At 36.2% G+C, this 20,875-nt stretch overlaps 1 protein-coding gene across 3 annotated transcripts in view; it reads left to right on the forward strand.

Annotated features, from left to right (window-relative positions):
- CERT1 (ceramide transporter 1) overlaps positions 1–20,875 on the forward strand; it is a 110,050-nt gene that overhangs the window by 80,446 nt on the left and 8,729 nt on the right. For 2 of the 3 annotated variants that reach the window (XR_013966820.1, XM_080803579.1), the window contains exons 9-14: positions 4,790–4,876; positions 7,248–7,340; positions 7,843–7,920; positions 15,388–15,483; positions 18,042–18,174; positions 19,144–19,214. Coding sequence is in view for 2 of the 3 variants with exons in the window: in XM_080803579.1 (XP_080659705.1) it covers positions 4,790–4,876; positions 7,248–7,340; positions 7,843–7,920; positions 15,388–15,483; positions 18,042–18,174; positions 19,144–19,214 (558 nt within the window). In the remaining variant the exon portion in view is untranslated. The remainder of the gene's footprint in view (positions 1–4,789; positions 4,877–7,247; positions 7,341–7,842; positions 7,921–15,387; positions 15,484–18,041; positions 18,175–19,143; positions 19,215–20,875) is intronic. The other variant, XM_080803580.1, reaches the window with a different exon arrangement.

The following is a 20,875-nucleotide window of genomic DNA, read 5'->3' on the forward strand; positions in this document are numbered from 1 at the left end:
CTTTCAACCTTATACCAGTGTACTTTAAAATCCATTCATTTCAATTTTAAGGTCCATCCTGACCACACCTAAAATTCCATTCCAAAGTTTTCCCATCACAAACCTTCTACAACTTTCTTTTGCATTTAGATTTTGTCCCACACCATCTCTCTAAATAACCATATTATTTTGGACAAAATTACCTTCTTTTACCTTCAACAAAAATGTATTTCCATTCTTGATATCTTCATTACATATCTTCTCTTTTTCCACAGAGTTGTTGCCCTTTTTTCCATCAGTCATAATTACATTTAGCAGAATTTTGCACTCATAGAAACCTTATCTCCAATGAAGACTAAGTAGTAACCATCTGTGAACTGTTATACCAGAATTCTTTAGATAGCAAATTTATGAATCAGTTAAGCACAAAACATGTTACCAACAGATTTAAATATCCTTAGTTTCTCTGCAATAAGAAGTCAAAAGCACAAACCTATGTCTAGTAATCAGTGATTTAGCCCTTTATCTTATTTAGAAAAGACGTAGATGTCCAACAAATTAATCCCATTTATCATCCAAGCAAAACTTTAAAGTTTCGGGTTACCAGAGACTATGAAAGCTTTCTTAACAATTATCCATGAAAACTTTGAGACAATTAACCATCATTTTAGTCATGTTTTTGCTAACAATTTTCAGAGAGGTAACACGAGCTTATTTGACCTTCAGCAAACCTCAATAGAATAAAAGTTTCACATTTTAATGAAATATGCCTATCTTAATTAAGCCAACAAAATTAAATTAGTTTAAATATTGAATTATGTTCTACCTGGATCCTCCCTTTTGTCAGTTTTTACCTGAGACACTGGTGGGGAAATCTGGAGTAGGTGGTGTTAGGTCCAGGGGGTGCTCTTCTTGCTCCTTGACAGTGAAGGGAGAAGGAGCCATAGTGCCTGAGGCACTGAGGAAGGATTGGAAGTCAGTTATGCAGGCTGCACCCAAGGTGGTGCAGAAACAGAAGAAGGTGGAAAGGGAGACAGAAGAGGCAAAGTGCTGCCAGAAAGCAGAGGAGGGGTTCCCGGTTCTAGAGCTCATCAGCAGACACCGCCAACGAGGAGGGAGGCAGTCCATGTCAGGCAGGGGAAGATAGGGAAACCCATCATGATCTAAGCAACATTCCAACACATGTGGTCTTTATAGTCAGCTTCCCTAGGGAACGGTCCCCAGTTGGGTTTTAATTCCATTGGGTACTGGTTTCAGCTGGCTCCCAGTAGAAGTCCCACGGCCAGAAGTGGCTAGACCAGAGATGTGGAGGGGATCATATTAGATCAATCAGGAGGAATCTTCACTTGGGAGTCTTAAGATTGGCAGCCATCCTGGTGACTTAGGTGTCCCCGAGACAAGACAGCTTTATGTAAGGATAGAAATAAAGAGTGGGCATCAAGTTTCTGGGTCTTATTGCCTTCGTGGTCAGGGTACTAACTTCCAGCAAAAAGGCAGGCTTTCTTCCCTCCATAGAGTAGCCGTGGGCTAGAGGATTACAGTTTGAGCAATTGACATGAAAATGTTCCAATAGGACTCTACTCCTTGATGAGAGTAAAGGAAAAGAGAAAGGTCTCACCAAGTTTGCACTGAAGCTTGGAGTCCAGATATAAAGACTCAAAGCCCCACGTTGGGTATGATGTGGTTTTGGAATATAGGCGAAGTTCAGGAGGGTGAGGTCTGGAGCTGATGACCAAGAAAGAATTCTTAAGACATCTCTGGTGCAAAAAGGTGGTTTTATTATTTATTACTGGACCCTTGGGCAGAAAGAGCTGCTGTCCCAGGGTTGTGAGGGGTGGCTGATTATATACTATGGTTTTGGGGGAGGTTAGGAAAAACGGTGGTTTCAAAAGGATTTTCATATGTCAAGGAAGATTCAAGGGATACTGGAGGCCTTGCCATTGTCAAGTTAAGGTTATTTTTCCCTCTAGCGAAGCATTAACATTAAGTTGGTTGGAAAATTCCTGGGAGAATGGCACACAAATCCCACCCAGGAGTGGGGGGTGGGGGGAAGTTACAGGGCCTCAGTTTATGCTTTGTCTTCAGCTTGCCTTCTGTTCCATCATCAGAGGTATGTTGTGCTAATAAGTACATTTGTTAACTAGTTTCAGATTTTTTTTTTTTTTTAAGATTTAATTGTTTGACAGAGACGTGGCAACAGAGGTTACACAAGCAGGGGGACCGGGAGGAGGGGAGAACAGGCTTCCCTCGGAGCAGGGAGCCCAATGCGGGGCTGGATCCTAGGACCCTGGGATCACAACCTGAGTCAAAGGCAGACACTTAATGACTAAGCCACCCAGGTGCCCCTAGTTTCAGATTTTTTAAATTGCTTATTTATTGATATGATTTAGATAGATTCTCTTTTAAAAGAAAAAAAGTCTACTGGTCATTTGTATTTCTTCTTCAATGACTCAGTTATCCATGTCCTTTAATATTTTTATTCAGTTTTGGGGTTTTTTTCCTCCTATTGATTTAGAAGATGTGGAAGATTAGCTTTTCATTTTTCAATTTTTTTTCCTTTTTTAGTTTTTTAAACTTTGTTAGTTTTGTCATATAAAAGTTTTATGCTTTTTTTTAAAAGATTTTATTTGTTTATTTGATAGAGATCACAGTAGGCAGAGAGGCGGGCAGAGGGGGAGGGGGGAAGCAGGCTCCCTGCTGAGCAGAGAGCCCGATGTGGGACTCAATCCCAGGATGCTGGGATCATGACCTGAGCTGAAGGCAGAGGCTTTAACCCACTGAGCCACCCAGGCACCCCAAAAGTTTTATACTTTAATGTAATTAATCCCTCAGTCTTTTGATGTACTGATTTCTACATTTGGTATCATGCTTAAAAAAGCATTCTCTACTTTAAATAATTGTATTTACTGGGTTTTTAATTTTTTAATGGTCTCTTCTAAATATATTGTAACAGTGCGTATTGGTTTTTTAAGATTATGGTATAATGTCAGAATCTGTATTTTATTTTAGTGGCATTTGTTGAATAAATGATTGTTTTCCATCCATCTGAGATGTACTTCCCTCTTTCTCCTTTAATGAAGAAAATGATTAAGGGTACTTCAGTTTTTTTCTCACTGACCCCCTGTGGTATCAAGTTAAATGTCCTTTAGGGCTTGTGTTTTTATACTTTTTTACCCCCCCTTCCTTTTAATATTTTGAGCCATCTGTATTTTCTTGTGTGAGTGCTATGTTTGCATGGTTTTTAGACACTCATTCAGATTATGACCTTATTTTGGGTCTTATCAAACATTTATGATCTAATTATTGAACAAAAGTTAACTGTCTCTGTCATCTGTAGCTCTGGCAATTTTTAATCTTAAATTCATTACTTAAGATTTACTGTAAATGTAAGACACTGTACTAGGCATGGGGATATACAGGATCCTGCCTGAGGGCCCTACCTATGTAATGGGAAACTGGACTAGTTACAGACAGTTATGAAGCACTATTAGCACTGAGAGGTTTTTGAATCAGGGATGATGGCCTCCTAGAGAAAAGGACATTTTAGGTAAAGCTATAAGAATGAGTAGGCTGAGTAGCAATTAACCAGGTGAGTAGATAGAGTGCTTGTAGGGGCTGAGAAGAAGGGAAACATTTGGAAGCCAGAAGCAAAAAACACACACACACACACACACACACACACACATTTTGCCTCAGGGGAACTGAAAGACCTTATCTTTGGAGGGTAGAGCTGATTGAGAGTAGGGAGTGGTGAGACTGGCTAGCAAGGTATATAAGAATCCTTGCAGAGGGGGCGCCTGGGTGGCTCAGTGGGTTAAAGCCTCTGCCTTCAGCTCAGGTCATGATCCCAGGGTCCTGGGATCGAGCCCCGCATCGGGCTCTCTGCTCAGCGGGGAGCCTGCTTCCTCCTCTCTCTCTCTCTCTGCCTGCCTCTCTGCCTACTTGTGATCTCTGTCTGTCAAATAAATAAATAAATCTTTAAAAAAAAAAAAAAAAAAAAAGAATCCTTGCAGAGGCTCAGGGAATGGATTTCAAGCAAGTGAAGTTCTCAGATTTACGGTTTGGAAAAATCATTCTTGCTCCCTGCAGTGAGGAGAGTGGATTGAAGTTGACAGTTGTGAACTGGGGGCTTCCCAGACTTTTTCAGTCTTGCACATGAGAATTAAAATTAAGATAGAGCAGTAGGAATAGACATGGGTAAACTTAGCTATTTAGAAAGTAAAATTAAAGGGTGTGGTGATTGAACGAGGGAAGTGGAAGAAATCCAGGACAGGCCCTGCATTCTGCCTTAGATTGGTGTAGAGGTAGGGGAAGAAACAGGTTTTAGACATGTTGCATGTGAACTACAGCATTAACCTGAAGAGGTCTTAAGTATTATGCAAAGGTCTAATACTTAGGAGAGAGATGGATAGGCTGTGAATTTGGGAATCATATCATGATGACCACTGACCACAGCCTTAGAAATGATTAAGTGCTGAGGGAGAGCAAGTGTAGAACCTTGAGGAACACCTACATTTAATTTAAGGGAGTCCAAAGAAGAGGCTTGGATAGAGAGGAACTGGGAAATTAGGAATCCAAGGGAGGGGAGAGAACTCTTCAAAGAGAGTCATTTACGTAAGAAATGCTGCTAATGGGGCAAGTAGGATAAAGACCAGTCGATTTAGCCCTGAATAGCTCTTTTGCTTGGTAAGCACGATGAGATAAAAGGGTTGTTGGGTTGTTTTTTTTTTTAAGTTGCTTTTTAACAAGGGAAATTTTTTTTGTTTTCTTTGATTAAGTGATTTTTTTTTTCTTCCATGTGTTTGAATAGGAAGGGCCAAACAGTCTGATTAATGAAGAAGAGTTCTTTGATGCTGTTGAAGCTGCTCTTGACAGACAAGATAAAATAGAGGAACAGGTATATCTTTTATTAAAAATTCTAACACTAGGCATTCCTTGATGTATGTTATTTTGTATATGGAATTTGAAAACTGTGAACCCAATAGAAATGAACTATAAACCTAGAAAATGAATTGTGTCTACACTGAGTCACAAATGTAGAAGAATCTTTACAAGTCAGTTCCTTCACTGATGAATTTTTAAGCAATAGAAAGGAGACCACTGACTGCTTAAAGGAATCACACGTAATTAGCAAGAAACTAACTGGAAATATTCTGCCTATTCCCCTTGAAGTATCCAACTTTATTAAGAACAAGCATATATTTAATCTGAGTGAAACAGTCTATGGATTTCTCACAGGTACCAACCGTATGAATTCACAAGCAAGATGACCAAGAATTGGTCTCCTTTATTTCTTTCACTACCTTCACCTTCGATAGCTTCCTCATCTTTAACTTTGCTCAGTACTTTATCATTATCAAATTCACAACAGTTATACCCAGCTGTTTCTGTGGACATTGAAGGAAAAGATTTCTTAAATCCTTCAACTCTAGTGTCAGGATTAATTTGATCCTTTGCCTCCTTTTAATTCTGCAACAATGCAGTTATCATATATTACCACTAGATGGTACTTAAGGGTGAAGAATTTTAGTTACTCTTACCAGGGCTTTAAGCATCTTGCAAATAAATTTGTAAGTGTATCAGTTATACTACAAGTGAACTTGCATAAAAAAGTTAGCTTTTTCATTCCTGTCATTGCTAAGGTATTCATGGCCATTATGCCCATTCACTGGTCTGTCTCCCTGAGGGTAAATCACCTGCAATAGTGACTTTTGCTTTTTGTGTTTTTCTTTCATTATTTTTTTCTACATCAGTGATAAAAAGTTTTTGTTACATTAATTTATTAAGTTTATTAGTCATTTTTTAATGCCCCCAAAAGATGGTATGCGGCGTTCAGTAAGAATGGAAGCTTTCCATTCCTAAACGAGCTTCATTTCTAGATCCCTAAAGTATTACCTGAAGGAGTATCTTTGTGTTTGGCTTTTTAAATGTTGTTTTGTTTTGTTTTTCTTCTGCTTCACATCGGTGTTTTGTTTTGTTTTGTTTTTGTTTTAATCTAAGTTGTGGTATTTTGGGGAGACTAGGTCAATACAACTTTAATCTTAGTCTTGCCGGTGACTAATGATGTAGCTGTAAACTGACTGCTTAAATTCTCTGGGCCTTGGTTTTCTAAAATGTAAAACAAGGAGTTACACAAGATGGTTCAGATCATCCTTTCTGGCTGTACAGTGCTACTCTACCAAATATGGTGGTTGAGTTGAAGTTTAAGAGGATCGATGAAAACTTTGTAAACTTTGGAGAATAATATTCATGGGGCTCTTTGATTTCAGTCTGTTCCTGACGCTGTGGTAGATATTCTGCAAAATGGATCGTTAAACAGTCCATGACCTTCCTTGCCTGATGGGCATGTTGATATCACAAGGGTAATTACAGTGTGGTCATACTCTAGAATAGTGTCAGTAATCCATGAACTTAGTTCCACAGATTCAGATCATTTCCCTTGTATGCAGTAGATTTTGCACAGGACTCCCAACAGCACAGCCACTACTTAGGTATTCTTCAGAGACACATTTTGAGTTTACATTGGTCTATGTTTTTTACCAACAAAAAGGAAAGAAATTTTCAGTGAAGTGGTGAGTGAAAATGAGATCTTAGCAGTTCTGTTCAGATAGTGTTGAATAGAAATGACTGCTTGTCTTCTGCATAGTTAGAAGATGAGCACACAAACAAAACAGTGCAGCTTCTGGTACTTTCTATTTAGTAGATATTGAATAAGTGAGAAGAAACTGGGCAAGTTCAGGAGAACAGAGGTTAGTGGCCACTGAAGAGGTGCGACACAGTGGGTTGAAGGCCAGACAACTTCATGGAAAGGAGCTAAAGATATCGGTGCTGTGTTCTTTGTAACACAACGGAAGCAAACAGTGGCAGTGATTCAAATGGTGTGACCCTGCACAACCCTCCCGAAGTGGAATGATTAGAATAATTTGGACAGAGTTTGGGTATAAGAAATTACTTCAACAGTAGTGTTAATGAAGATTCGTGGTAAATAATGCCATACTGGTATCAGAGAGTCTGGCAAAATCAGAGAGCCAGTCCCTAATCAAAGGTGGTATCTATGGAGTCTAAAAGAAGAGACTGAATTAGAGTACATGAAGTAAGGGTCAGGTCATGGTAAGGCTTATACCTTCAGAGTATTTTTGTAATTCAAATATTTATAAGTACTGAAATGTTCAGTAATTAAATGTTGGTAGTTTCAGATTATATTATCCATTCTTAAGCTGCAAAGTACACTTTAAAACCTTCCCACCTAACATTGTATGTTTTCTTAGTCACAGAGTGAAAAGGTCAGATTACACTGGCCTACATCCATGCCATCTGGAGATGCCTTTTCTTCTGTGGGGACTCATAGGTTTGTCCAAAAGGTAAGCTAATGTCAGAGATTACTGAAAATATATATTGTTCTTCATTGTTGATGGAACTATCTTATTGTAAAAGTTTTCCCTTCTTGAATTTAGGAATGAGATTTTTTTGGTATTGTATATTTTCTTCCATATACATCCTCCAAAACAGTTAGAAATCTTCTTCTGAAAATAATGTTCTTTCTTTTTTGTTTAATGGGAAAGGGGGGATGGGAGGGTAGGGAATTGCTAGTCCAAAATAGTTAACCAGAAGTGGAGCCAGTTATGTTAAATCACTTTTTTCTTTGGGGTTAAATGATATTATTTTGTATTATTGGAAGTACAGCATTCCTTTTAGAAAGATTTTGGAGCATAATAGGTGCATGAAGTCAGCACTTGCTGCTGAGCTTGTTTCATATAGTGCTTTGTTCTTTCTTTCTTTATCTTGTGTTTGGAAGTTGGTACTGAATGCTCTGTTGTGCCTTTGTTCTGATTACTTGGTTTTTTCTTTGTCTGTCTCTGGTAGCCCTATAGTCGCTCTTCCTCCATGTCTTCCATTGATCTAGTCAGTGCCTCTGACGATGTTCACAGATTCAGCTCCCAGGTACTGTATGACTGTATAGAGTGGACTTGAGTCTGTCTGTGCTATATTTCAGCCTGCTTTCCCAATTCCTAGGTATCTTTTGGTTAGGCCACTGGTTTTGGTTTTGAATTTTTAAATAGTAACAATAAGCATTAAAAAGGCCGTATCTACTAAATAGTTCCTCTGTCAGGCTTGCATGTGCCCTTTGTATCGTCTGCTGTGAATAGCTTGGAATTTTGCCATATAGGAGGTACTCCTGAAAGATTTCAAATTGAATTGCAACAAGTAGAAGATACCTGGTTTTTAAATATCATGTAGTATCTCTTTCTTCAGACAGGATTCAGCAACTTTGATGACCATGGTTTACAGGATATGTTAGATTACGGCGTAAAAGCAGTTTTTAGCAGCCCCACTTGTAATTTACAGTATCTCATAATTCAACAAGGAAGTATCTTTTTAAATATTTGTCTCATTACTCTTGTCATACTAAGGTCCATTTAACTGATTTTTGTCATGCAAATTACCCTTGGATATTATAAATTAATATTCCTGTTCAGATGCATCATTACATATTTAGGAATTTAAGACAGGAAGCTAGATGCTAGCAGTCTCTGTCCTCATAATAAAGTCAAATTATTATCGAAGGAATGTTTTTTAGTATCAGCATTAGTTTTTAAAATTTTTCAATCCTTTTATCTTTGCCATTCAGCTTTGTATCTTTATGGTGATTGTATTTTATTGCATTACATTATGTTACCTTACGATAAGAAGCTGCGCTCTCTAGTCAGAATGACTGAGTTTAAATCCTGCTTAGTTGCATGATCTTGGACAACGTTTCTACCTCTTCTGTGCTTCACTTCTGTGATTTAGCTAGGACTGTGATCTGACTAGAGCCTGGCATGTTGTAAATGCTAGATAGGTGAGCTTTTATTAGCTATTATATAGCTGTTTATTAGCTATTTTTATAATAATAACAATTTCTTTGAATAATCAATTTTCTACACTATTTTTTCTCTATCAGAGTACAGTTGAACAGTGCAGGGGTTGGGGCACCAACCCTCCCAGTCAAAAATCCACATAAAACTTTGACTCCCCCCAAATTTAACCAGTAATACTTAATAATAGCTTATAATAATATAAACAGTTGATTAAAATATATTTTATATGTTATATGTATCATATACTATATTCTTACAGTAAGGTAACTTAGAGCAAAGAAAATGTTTTTAAGAAAATTGTAAAGAAGAGAAAAATACCTTTATAGTACTGCTCTATATTTATTGGAACAAATCCACGTGTAGGTGGACCTGCACAGTTCAAATTCGTTTTGTTCAAGGGTCAACTATATTCCAGTAAATGTTTTTTAAAGTCATAATTTAGAACAGATTTCTTAGTTTACATATGAATAAAATTTACATTTGTTTTTTAAGTATGCAGTAAAGATGAAAGTTAAGGTTAAGGCCCAAAATGTATTTTTTTTTTTTTACTTTTGCTGCTTTTTTTCTCTTTGAACTTTTTTGAGAAAGAGATGTATCAGTTACGCATCAGAAATCACCCAGAACCAAACTTATTCCAGTGTTTCTTAATTTTGTTCATTTATGAAAGCTTTTTAAAAGCATCTCATATTTGTAATAAATCAGTGACAAAACTAGATAAATACTGGGATACTTTGGTTTATTCTGCTACACTCCACCTTGCATTAAAATAATAAAGTAACAGACTAAAGCCCATGAGTACTGGTGACCATTTTCCCTCAAATTATAGGACTATACAGGCTATAAATGAAAATGTAATGAGAGCAATAAAAGAGTATAAGCCACAGTAGATGCCTAAGAAATAAAGGTTCAGAATGCAGACCTTGCCCCAAGCTATAGAGCTTTAAAAGAGCTGAAATTCTTCAAATATAGATGAATATCTACACAGGTGCCCAGAGTTTTACAGGATTTTGCCAAATTGTAGCATACTTTTTAATATTTTGTGTAACTCAGGTATATAAGTTGAGAAGGATAATTCTGGTGAGATTTTTTCTAACATGTGATGCTCATGATAATTCAGATTCTGTTTTTAGCTATTAATTATTGTACTGTTTTATATGCCAAAAGAGGCAGAGTTGCAGAAAAATGACATTGAGTGCTTTAAGTATTTATTGTTCTTGCTAAAACATTTGTTGTCGTTAGCAGACTTGGGCTCTAGCAGTTAATCTCTTTTCCCCCTTTATGTCCATAGTGACACTTTATTATTGTGTAATTATGTATTTAGCCCTCCCTGTGTTTATTGTACAATAATACATTCTAATTTAGCAGAACTAGAAAGTGGAGTAAATAAAATCAGCCGCATACTGATAAACACACACACTTTAGTAATTGTCTTTTTCTACCAAAGTAGGCATTTCATATATACTATTTTGTAACCAGCTTTTTCTTTTTCTTTTTTTTTTTTTTTAATGAAGCCCATTTTCCCATCAGTAAACATGGGTCTTCATCTCCTTGTCTGTTAATATGGATATACATACAGGACTTACCTACTTACCTAATATGGAATATTTAGTTTATTTTCAGTTTGTCTCCATTATAAATAAATATTACAAATAGTGCTGCAGGAGCATACTGACATATATACCATCCATATGTGTGGGGTGTGTGTGTGTTTGTGTGTAATATATGTATGTATCTTTGTATATTTATCCAGTTATTTCCTTAGAATACATTCCTATATGTGGAATTGTTAAGACAGAAGCCATATACACTTCTGAGGTCTTTTTTATTCTTAATGCCAAACTGTTCATTTAAAAAGTTGAGCTAAGCAGAGAGCCCGATGTGGGGCCCAATCCCAGGACACGGGGATCATGATCTGAGCCGAAGGCAGAGGCTTTAACACGCTGACCCACCCAGGTGCCCCTAAAAAGTAGTATTTTTGATTCTTGGCTTTTTGCGTTTCTTTTTTTGTTTTTTAATTTTTTTTTTAAGATTTTATTTATTTATTTATTTATTTGAGAGAGAGAGAGAGAGAGAGAGATCACAAGTAGGCAGAGGCAGGCAGAGAGCAAGGAAGAAGCAGGCTCCCCGCTGAGCAGAGAGCTGGATGTGGGGCTGGATTCCAGGAACCTGAGATCATGACCTGAGCTGAAGGCACAACCCATTGAGCCACCCAGGCGCCCCATCTTTTTGCTTTTCTTTAGTGAATTGACTATTCATATCCTGTACATTTTTCTTTTGGGTTAACAGTGCATTCTTAATTTGTTTTTTATGTTTTAAGATTTTATTTATTTATTTGACAGATCACAAGAAGGCAGAGAGGCAGGCAGATTGATAGAGAGATCACAAGAAGGCAGAGAGGCAGGCAGAGAGGGAAGCAGGCTCCCTGCTGAGCAGAGATCCCGATGTGGGGCTTGATCGCAGGACCCTGAGATCATGACCTGAGCCAGAGGCAGAGGCTTAACCCACTGAGCCACCCAGGCACCCCTTAATTTGTTATTAATAAATTATTCCATCCAACAAATCCCTCTGACTCTGTAACAATAAGCCTAGTTGTACTCCTTTCACATGAGTAAGAGAAAAGAGATCTCAGCAGTCTTTGGACCCGTCTAGACTTTTGTTCATTAGAATTTTGTTCCTTACATATTTGTTTTATCATCAATAAAAATTTCTGTATTGGATTTGTTAGAAAAATCCAGTTAGCCGGGGCGCCTGGGTGGCTCAGTGGGTTAGAGCCTCTGCCTTCGGCTCAGGTCATGATCCTGGGGTCCTGGGATCGAGCCCCGCATCAGGCTCTCTGCTCAGCAGGGAGCCTGCTTCCCTCTCTCTCTGTCTCTGCCTGCCTCTCTGCCTACTTGTGACCTCTGTCTGTCAAATAAATAAATAAACAAATCTTTAAAAAAAAAAAAAGAAAAGAAAAGAAAAATCCAGTTAGCCTTCTAAAATGGCATACTGAGTGACTCAAATGGGTGGTGGAAGCAAAGGCTAGAATTGGTATGCCATCATCTCTTATTTTAGATGTGCTTTATCTCCATTTTTCATAGTTCATTTGCCAAGATGCTGTGTATGTCAGCTTATCATTTTCAACTCTAGGTCCAAAAAAATCAGGGTATAATTCCTGAAATTATGTGTAGTTTATTTAAAACTATTAAACCAGATGAAACCTGCCTTAGTTATTCTGATCCAGTCTTTTGTTTCTTAAAGTGACACCAGATGTTACTAGTAATATTGTTTCCTAGTGTATCAGATTTTGAGCCTACAAAAAAGTAAATTTGGCTTGTGTTTTATTCTTGTCATCCAGCGTAATGGCCCCTTGTTTCCCAATTGTGAAATGCAGTCATAACTGAAAACAATAAACAGAGCAGGTCATTACGGTAGATTGGAAGAGCCGGTGTGGTCACAAATGCCCAAGGCATTACCCCAGTAGTAACACTTACTTCCTCACATTTTATTGCAGTAAACATGAAAATCATTATAGTGAGATTTTACCTGCATCACCTCTCAGATTCTTAATCTCAGTGTTATTACTTCAAGGAAGATGCCATAATGGATAAAGATACCATGATGAAAGCTTTGCAGAGATGGTTACTACAGTAATTGGGTACTTCAGTTTCTTTAATTTCCTAGAAGCACAGCACAAATTCACCTTTTTTATTTCTTTGTTGAACTTATTGAAGCCCCTTAAGTCAGGGAAGTACATCAGAGCAAAAGACTAAACACATTTCCATAGATGCAGTGGTAACTGTGGTAGTAATACCATTTTTTCATCTTTCTAAAAAGACAGTGTTAAATGCGCTTACTGTACATTGTTTTAACCTATGTAAATAGCTTTCACTTTATATTTGTGGAATCTAGTTTCTTTGGGACTGAAACACAAAACTGTCTTCTCATTATTGAAACATTTGAAATAACTTAGCAGGAATAATCTCCCAAACAAAAATATAATTACCTGCATACTTTACAACAAAAGAATTTAACACAGTACTAAATTTTTTTTTTGAAACAGAACTCTTTGTTTTTTAACACAGTAAAATCCTCTACATTCTTCTTTAACAAGTGGTCTACTTAAAGTAGGTCTTATTTCTGGGAAGCATTTCTTTCTGCTTCTAATCTCGTAATAAATGTTGGTGTTCTGAAGTCCTAGTGTCCCACTTACAAAGTACATATTCATATCTAAAAATTTTCAAGATCTTTGGATCTAAAAAGGGTAAACGTTTTTCCCAGTCACACTGTGACACAGACCAATGAATCAAGCCAGTTCTACAGCAGTTGTTTTATTTATGCATACTAACTGGAACTCTCTTTCTTCCTTCCTCTTTGGGAACTCAAGTATGTTTTGTATGTCTTCATAACTTGGTAATCCTGTATTAGTTCTCCTTACTCTCTCAGAGCAGATTTCAAAATTAGAGAGGCACATACATCTTTCCAGGCTGCCCTTGGAGTTATATTTTCTAGTGAAGCCTTTATATAATCATAGAATATGGAGCGCCTAGCTGGCATGTGACTCTGGATCTAAGGGTCATGAGTTCAAGTCCTGTGTTGGGTGTAGAGATTATTTAAAAAAATAAATATTGTAAAAATTTTTTTTAAGTTTTTATATTATAGAATGTACTGTTTGTCCCATTTTTTTTTTTTTTTTTTTTAGATTTTATTTATTTGACAGAGAGAAATCAGAGCTAGGCAGACAGAGAGAAGGGGAAGCAGGCTCCTGCTGAGCAGAGAGCCCGATGCGGGGCTCGATCCCAGGACCCTGAGATCATGACCCGAGCCGAAGGCAGAAGCCTAAACCCCTGAGCCACCCAGGCGCCCCTGTTTGTCCCATTTTTAACTTTCTTTCAAACTTGTAACTCAATACCATTCACATTGTTTTGAGGATTATGAATAACGTTATAAAATGTTATGTTAGTGCTTTATTTAGTACTAAAATAGTTGTAGAACCTCAGTATAAGATTTTTATCAATAACTTTTTTAAGATTATTACCAATTAGGGAGATACTTAAAGTCATACCTACAAGCAAAAATGGATTTTGAAATCTAGAAAACTTAATGTAGGAGAAGTACATGTCACTGTAACATATTGATAACATCCTTCTGTGTAGAAAAATTATACCCCCAGAGTTAATAATTTTAGCAATTTTTGCCCTTAAACCATTACTGTATTTTATTTCGAAATATGTGTAAATCTGGTTCTTATTCTATATCCCTAATGAATGCAGTAGATTTTATGTAAAATAAGTTGTCAAATTTAGGAATAAATTAAATGGAAGTATAATATACATATTTCCAATGCTTTCCTGCCTTTTCTGATGTATTTATTATATAAAACAAAATTATGAGTTAAAGGTTAGTAAATGGAGCTTAGAAAAAGTGTCTCTGCATGCATGATAAAGGAAGCAACTCCATAAACAATCTTTTTATCACTTCACTTCTGTTTAAAACATGTTTGAAACTAGGAGTGTTTACAAATAGCACTCACATGAAATCTTACCAATGAATGTATGGATTCTTGGAGTGTGAAATACTCAGTGTTTTTTGGTTTTGTTTTGTTTTGTTTTGTTTTTAAGATTTTATTTGTTTATTTGACAGAGATCACAAGTAGGCAGAGAGGCAGGCAAAGAGAGAGAGAGGAGGAAGCAGGCTCTCCATTGAGCAGGGAACCCAATGCGGGACTCGATCCCAGGACCCTGAGATCATGACCTGAGCCAAAGGCAGAGGCTTTAACCCACTGAGCCACCCAGGCACCCGAAATACTCAGTTTTATTTGCTTATATAAAATGTGTAGGAGTAATTTGTGATAGTTAAAAGCATAGGTTTTATTTAAATTTCACTAAAAAGACTAGCTAGGAATTTAAAGGAAGACATTAAAAGGTGATTATTTGTAAATGTTTGCAGATATGAATATTTGCATTTTCCCTAAAAGAATGTAAAACAGTGAAATTGGAGTCAAAAAAATGGGGGGTAGGTTATTTTTTTTTATGTGGCTTATATTGATGGTAGAAGTGAAATGTGTAAGTGAAGTAATGAAAGTTTTGTTATCCTTTTATAAGGAAATCTTGCCATATAACAAACATTCTATTATCTTTGTAGTCTTAAACACAGAAGCACTGGACTAGAACATCTCGTGTCCCTTTTACCCTTAGTGTCACATGATTTTATGTTTAAAGACATTATCTCCGTAAAGAAGCATTTTATGGTAAAGGAAGGATTTTTTTCCCCCAGAAAAATGCTTATTTTGCTCACTTTGTATAAGCACGTTAGGCCAATATATGTTATTTGAGTGAAGCATCTTCTTTCTCTCAGTTTCTGCCCCCATCATTAACCTGGATATGATACCTGGAATGTGGACTAAATCCTTCAGCACTGTATAAAATCTACTAACCTTTGTGCATTTGGTTGCTCAGCTTTCTAAGAACATTTCTGAACTGAAACAAACTGAATATCATTCTGTTTTAGAGATTATGTCATGGCTATTCATTGGATATGGATTCTTAATGGCTTACTTTTTCTTTCCAAGGTTGAAGAGATGGTGCAAAACCACATGACTTACTCATTACAGGATGTAGGTGGAGATGCTAATTGGCAGTTGGTTGTAGAAGAAGGAGAAATGAAGGTAATTCCCAGTAAAATGTTATAGGTTGCTAACTGCAGCTCTGTTAAGGTCATATTATCATTACTAACCATTGATGTGAATGAGGGTAGCATTTTAAAATTCCTTTTAAATGAATTACTACATATGATCAAAGAAACACCAGATACTATGATGCAAAATGTACTTCGGGTTTTACACAGTCTCTTTAGGATCACAGTAAAAATCTATGTACAAACCATCCTGTTTTACCTGGGCCATGGAGAAAATAAAATTTGGGTGTTTAGATAAGAATAAGTCATAATTAGTTGCTGGGTATTTAGATATTTCTCTTTATTGTTTAATATACTAAATGTTGTACCCAGATGTCACTTTGTTGCCCCGTTTTCCTGTCCCTCACTTGTCCTTTCTCTCATTGCATCCTCTTTCAATATTTGGAGATGGGTCTGCTAATCTTGTTTACTTCCTTAAACACAAGAGACAAAGAGCAAGGAATAAGGTTTATAGATGGATTCAAAACAGCAGCTGCATTGAGTTTTGGAATACTTATGCCCAAGGCACTATGCTAAAGATAAAGAGATATTTAACAAGACTTTTTCCAAGCTGAAACTTTTGTTGGGGAAGGAGGATATTGACATTATTTGTTTCTATCTGATAATGTATTGAATGAAGATGAGTAGTGAAGAAAATTGGAAAAGAAAGATCTCTGTGATTTGAAACAGATTGTTTTATACTGAGGAGAAGCATTTGAACTATGTGTGGAAATGGAAGCAAGATTGTGACAAAGGTGATGAAAGCGTATTTTAGATTAAAAAAAATAGATATATATATAAACAAGGGAAAACTTGAAAGCAAACTTCTTATTCAAGAGTTTTGCATAGACCGTGTTGACCAAAATTATTCTAGCAGGCGAGATACAATATCAGATGTTGGAATGTCTTCCTCCTGAATAGGGAACTAGAAGAAACAGCAGATGAGATATCAAAATGTTAGCTATAAATCTAATAAGCCAATTGGAGAATATAGCTTTAGATCAGCAGCGACAAGGTCTTGCTAATGTGTTACCTGAGAATTAAAACAATGTTTCTGTCATAGCTAGATAATCAATCACAGGCCCTTCCTGCAAGAGTAAGCCCCAGAAGAAAACCAGGACACATGCTCTCTGTAGAAAAAGGGGTGGGCCAAGCCTCCCAGTCCTTGTTTTATACTCAACGTTCTAATAAGTCATTGTTGCCCCCCTAGGGAAGGGAAAGTGAAGGGATAAAGAGAAACCAGGAGTGACAGTCTAGATGAAGTCCCTCTGTGTGGAATGAGAAATAGAGAATAAGTGTTCCTACAGCCCACAACCTAACAGAGAGAGGGCTTGGGTTATGGATAGTATAAAATAGTCCACCAAGGAGAACAGTCTCTTGTCTGTAGCAGTAAGTTAGCCACTGTGTGCAAAGTAACATTTTAGGAGGATTGGGCTGATAAGGAAGAAACTAAGAGAATCAAGTAGGGGATGAAGGCCTACCTATAAGAAGTAGCCAGTAATATAAAAGTCAGGCTGTTGGATGTCTTATAGAAGGTTAATGACGGATGAGCTTAAGAGCTATGTGAAGTGTGAGGAGGAGTTAAAAGTCTAAACTTTCCAACTTGGGTGACTGGGAAGATAGCAGTCCACATAACATGAATATAAGCATGTAGGGAAAAGTAGTTTGGTGAGAGAGATTTTAAGAGAGAAGCTAGCTGTATGTGAAACGTGCTAACAATTTCTGGAACCATAAAGCACTCCATAAACTGAGAGCTGGTTCTTCCTACAGTAACATGATTATTCATTTCTGAAAAGAACTTAATGCAAAACTTCCTAAAGTAGAAACCTATAATTTTGAAATAATTAATTTTACTTAGCACTTAAGGTTTACAACTTCAGTATTTAAAGGAAAATAGCATAGGGATGCCGGGAGGCTCAGTTGGTTAAGCCTTCAACTCTTGATTTCAGCTCAGGTCATGATCTCAGGGTCATGAGATCAAGCTCCCTGTGTTGGGCTCTACTCTGGAAGTGGAGCCTGCTTAAAATTCTCTTCTCTCCCTCGCCGTCTGCCCCGTCCCCCCACTCACATGCTCGCTTGCTCTCTCTGTCTCTAAAAAGTAAAAAAATAAAAAGCAAGATAGCATAGATCTTCATGCCATTTTAGCTTTGGATCATTGATTCAACAAATAATTGAGAGCCTGCTGTGTTTCAGATACTACTCTAGATGCAGGGTATGTAGCAGTGAATAAAACTGCCTTAAATCAGTATCCTTAAGGAGATGATGTTTAAGCAGGTTTAATTTAACAACTCTTGTAATTAGGTGTTCATTGAATATGCATGTTTTTCATAGTTGAAGTTTACCCCAGATCTATAGCTTTAAGTATTTTTTATGTGTTGTCAAAAATTTGAGATTTTATATTTTCTTTTAGCAGAATATTTATGTTCCTTAAATAGATTTTCATAAATGAAATTCCTAAAAAGCAGCAAAATTTAAATCTTGCTTCTAAGTTTGTACTTTAGGAGTTTGATTTTTAGTTTTTAAACAGGTTTTTAAATATATCCTCATTAGGTATATCGAAGGGAAGTAGAAGAAAATGGGATTGTTCTGGATCCTTTGAAAGCTACCCATGCAGTGAAAGGTGTTACAGGACATGAGGTCTGCAATTACTTCTGGAATGTTGATGTTCGCAATGATTGGGAAAGTAAGCTGCCATTGTTAATATACCTTAATATAATTATTATTTTGAATTTATTTTGAATATAATGTTAAATCCAATCCAGTGTTTTGCATCTCATCTACAGTTTACAAAGTCAGTGTAGAAAATACCTGAAAAATCTGGTAATAGCTTGCATTTACTTTTTTTTTTTTTTAACTTAATTTAAATAGAGCTTTACAGTGAAATAGAGCTTGAACAGTGTTACAAAATGCTTCTGACTATATTACAGCATTTGATTCAGTACTTCAATAAACCTGCATGTTAGATAGATAAAAAAGTAAAATTCAGATAGCTTATGTGACTTGTCAGAAGCCACAGACCCTAATTAGTAGAAAGGCCAGGACTAAAATTAAAGATTTCTCCTTTATCATTACTTTCCCAGACTGTTTTGTTTCCTTGGTAAACCCTAGACAAGTCCTGTTGTGATCTGTTTAGAGTTATTCTTGTGTGGTGTGTGTGTGTGTGTGTGTGTATATGTGTGCGTGCGTACGCGCGTGTGTGTTCCTCGTAAGAGCAAAATTTCATAGATACAGATAGTTTTGAACATCATAAGATGTTTATCAATGACAGTTTGATGTTCTTTTTTCACAAATGTAGTCACCTAAGCCTATATAGAACAGTTTATTCAGCTTCAATAAATTAGAGATTACAAGAAATGGTCATAGTATTAGATAGGAACTTGTGTCTGAGTAATGCAGTGTGATTAGAATTGCTTTCTTGTTGTGGAAGCTAGATACTGGGCCAAAGGAAATGAGATTTCCTTGTGATCACGTCTCATGGCCACTGTCTATAGCCTTAATATGAAGTATTAGCTACTTTCCCTTTGGACTTAGCCAAGATAGGGTAGAATCCTACCTGTGTTATCACAGTGTCCATTAGTATAACTGAAGTTAATCAGGTTCTAGGAAGAGGTAACGTATCTTTTTGGCTACTAATATTTTCTCTTCATTTCAGCAACTATAGAAAACTTTCATGTGGTGGAGACATTAGCTGATAATGCAATCATCATTTATCAAACGCATAAGGTAAAGATCTCTTCATCCCAAAAGGATTTCACTGTAGTTTAAACTGAGACATAGAAATTCTCTAAAGTAAAATTTGGCAGGAAATTAAATGCCATAAAAGATCCCAAGACTTTATTAATGATGCATGAATGTCACATATTTGATAGGATATCAGCTCCTTTAAAGCAGAACCTGAGACAAGAACCTGGAAAATATCCAGAAACAGTGTGTTTGATAAAGATCTCCAGTTAGTTATGTGCACTTAAAGTTTAGAAAATACTGAAATCCTGTTAAATGTTTTTGTAGCATCTAGTCTTTATAGGAGATGAGTGATCGTTACCAAATACAACAGTGAATCGTAGTTTCCTGTGACCATAGTAATGAGGGGAATGGAAAGTATATTATTAATATCTGTTAAGACTGATAGATATGAAAGTCATCTAAGTGGATTATCTGAAAGCAAGTGAAAATTGCTAAATGTAACTATTAAGGAGTTGGTCATATACCAGAGCATACAAAAACATTGTCATTTAAATTGGTTCGCTTTCATTTTACTTTTACTTCATCCCTTCCTCTGCTATTCTAGATATTTAAAATAGAAGAATTAATATTTCTCTTACCTTATTCTGCTCTGTTCCCTGAAAATTGCCAAATATGTTGTGTAAAGAACAGTAAACAGGGGTGATATGTGGGAGGATGGGCAGAATAAATGAAGGGAATTAAGAGGTACAAACTTCCAGTTATAAAATAAATAAATCACAGAAATGAAAAGTACAGCAGAGGGAATGTAGTCAGTAATATTGTAGTAAGGTTATAGTAACAAATGGTGACTACACTTATTGTAGTGAGCACTGAGTAATGTATAAAATTGTCTAATAAATATGTTGTACACCTGAAACTAATATAACATATAGTTTTAAAAAGGAAAATAATAAAAAGGAACGGTGGTTTTGGAAGGATCCATCCAACATAATATAATATGTTATATAAGAAATACAGTACTTCAGTAGGTTCTTCATTTTTCTCTTCTTTAAATGACTTTTTAATTGACCTGAATATATAACAATATTGTGGGTTATGTATTTCTTGAACTCATTTTTGTCATATGAGGCATCTTGTATGTACTGATTTTGAGCTAGGCTTGATTTTACATGGTAGCTGATCAAGAAATGTGTAAAAAATACATTATGGGTCAACTTTGCTTCAGTTAAAAAAGAAGTGTGTAATAAGATTCTCCTTCAGCATACAGATTTGGGGAGTCTAAGGGAAACTTAAAATTTAGTAAATGTTAAAAATACCGATTAATTGCCTTATAATTTGGAATGCATAGAAATGACCAATAATTTAGAGTCAGAAGAACCTTACAATCTGAAGATAATTGATCTTGGAAAATAGTCTGCTTGAAAGTATTTCACTTCATAAATGGGAGAAGGAGGGAAGGATTTATATAGGTTGTATTACAATTACTTTTTGAAAAATAAAGCTAAAAACTATTAAAATAATATCCCTTAAATGTAATAAAATTTAAGTGAGAGTTGTGTTTGAATAAAAAAATTGTCCTCTCATAATTTTTTTCAGCAAAATTCAGTAATGCTTCTAACTTTCCCTTTAAATTTGGCTTCTTTTGTAATTTGATCTTAAAGAGGGCTACTTCTCTCCTGATATTTAAGTCATTCTCATTC

This window comes from Martes martes, assembly GCF_963455335.1.
Source record: "Martes martes genome assembly, chromosome: 5".
Lineage (NCBI taxonomy): Eukaryota > Metazoa > Chordata > Mammalia > Carnivora > Mustelidae > Martes > Martes martes.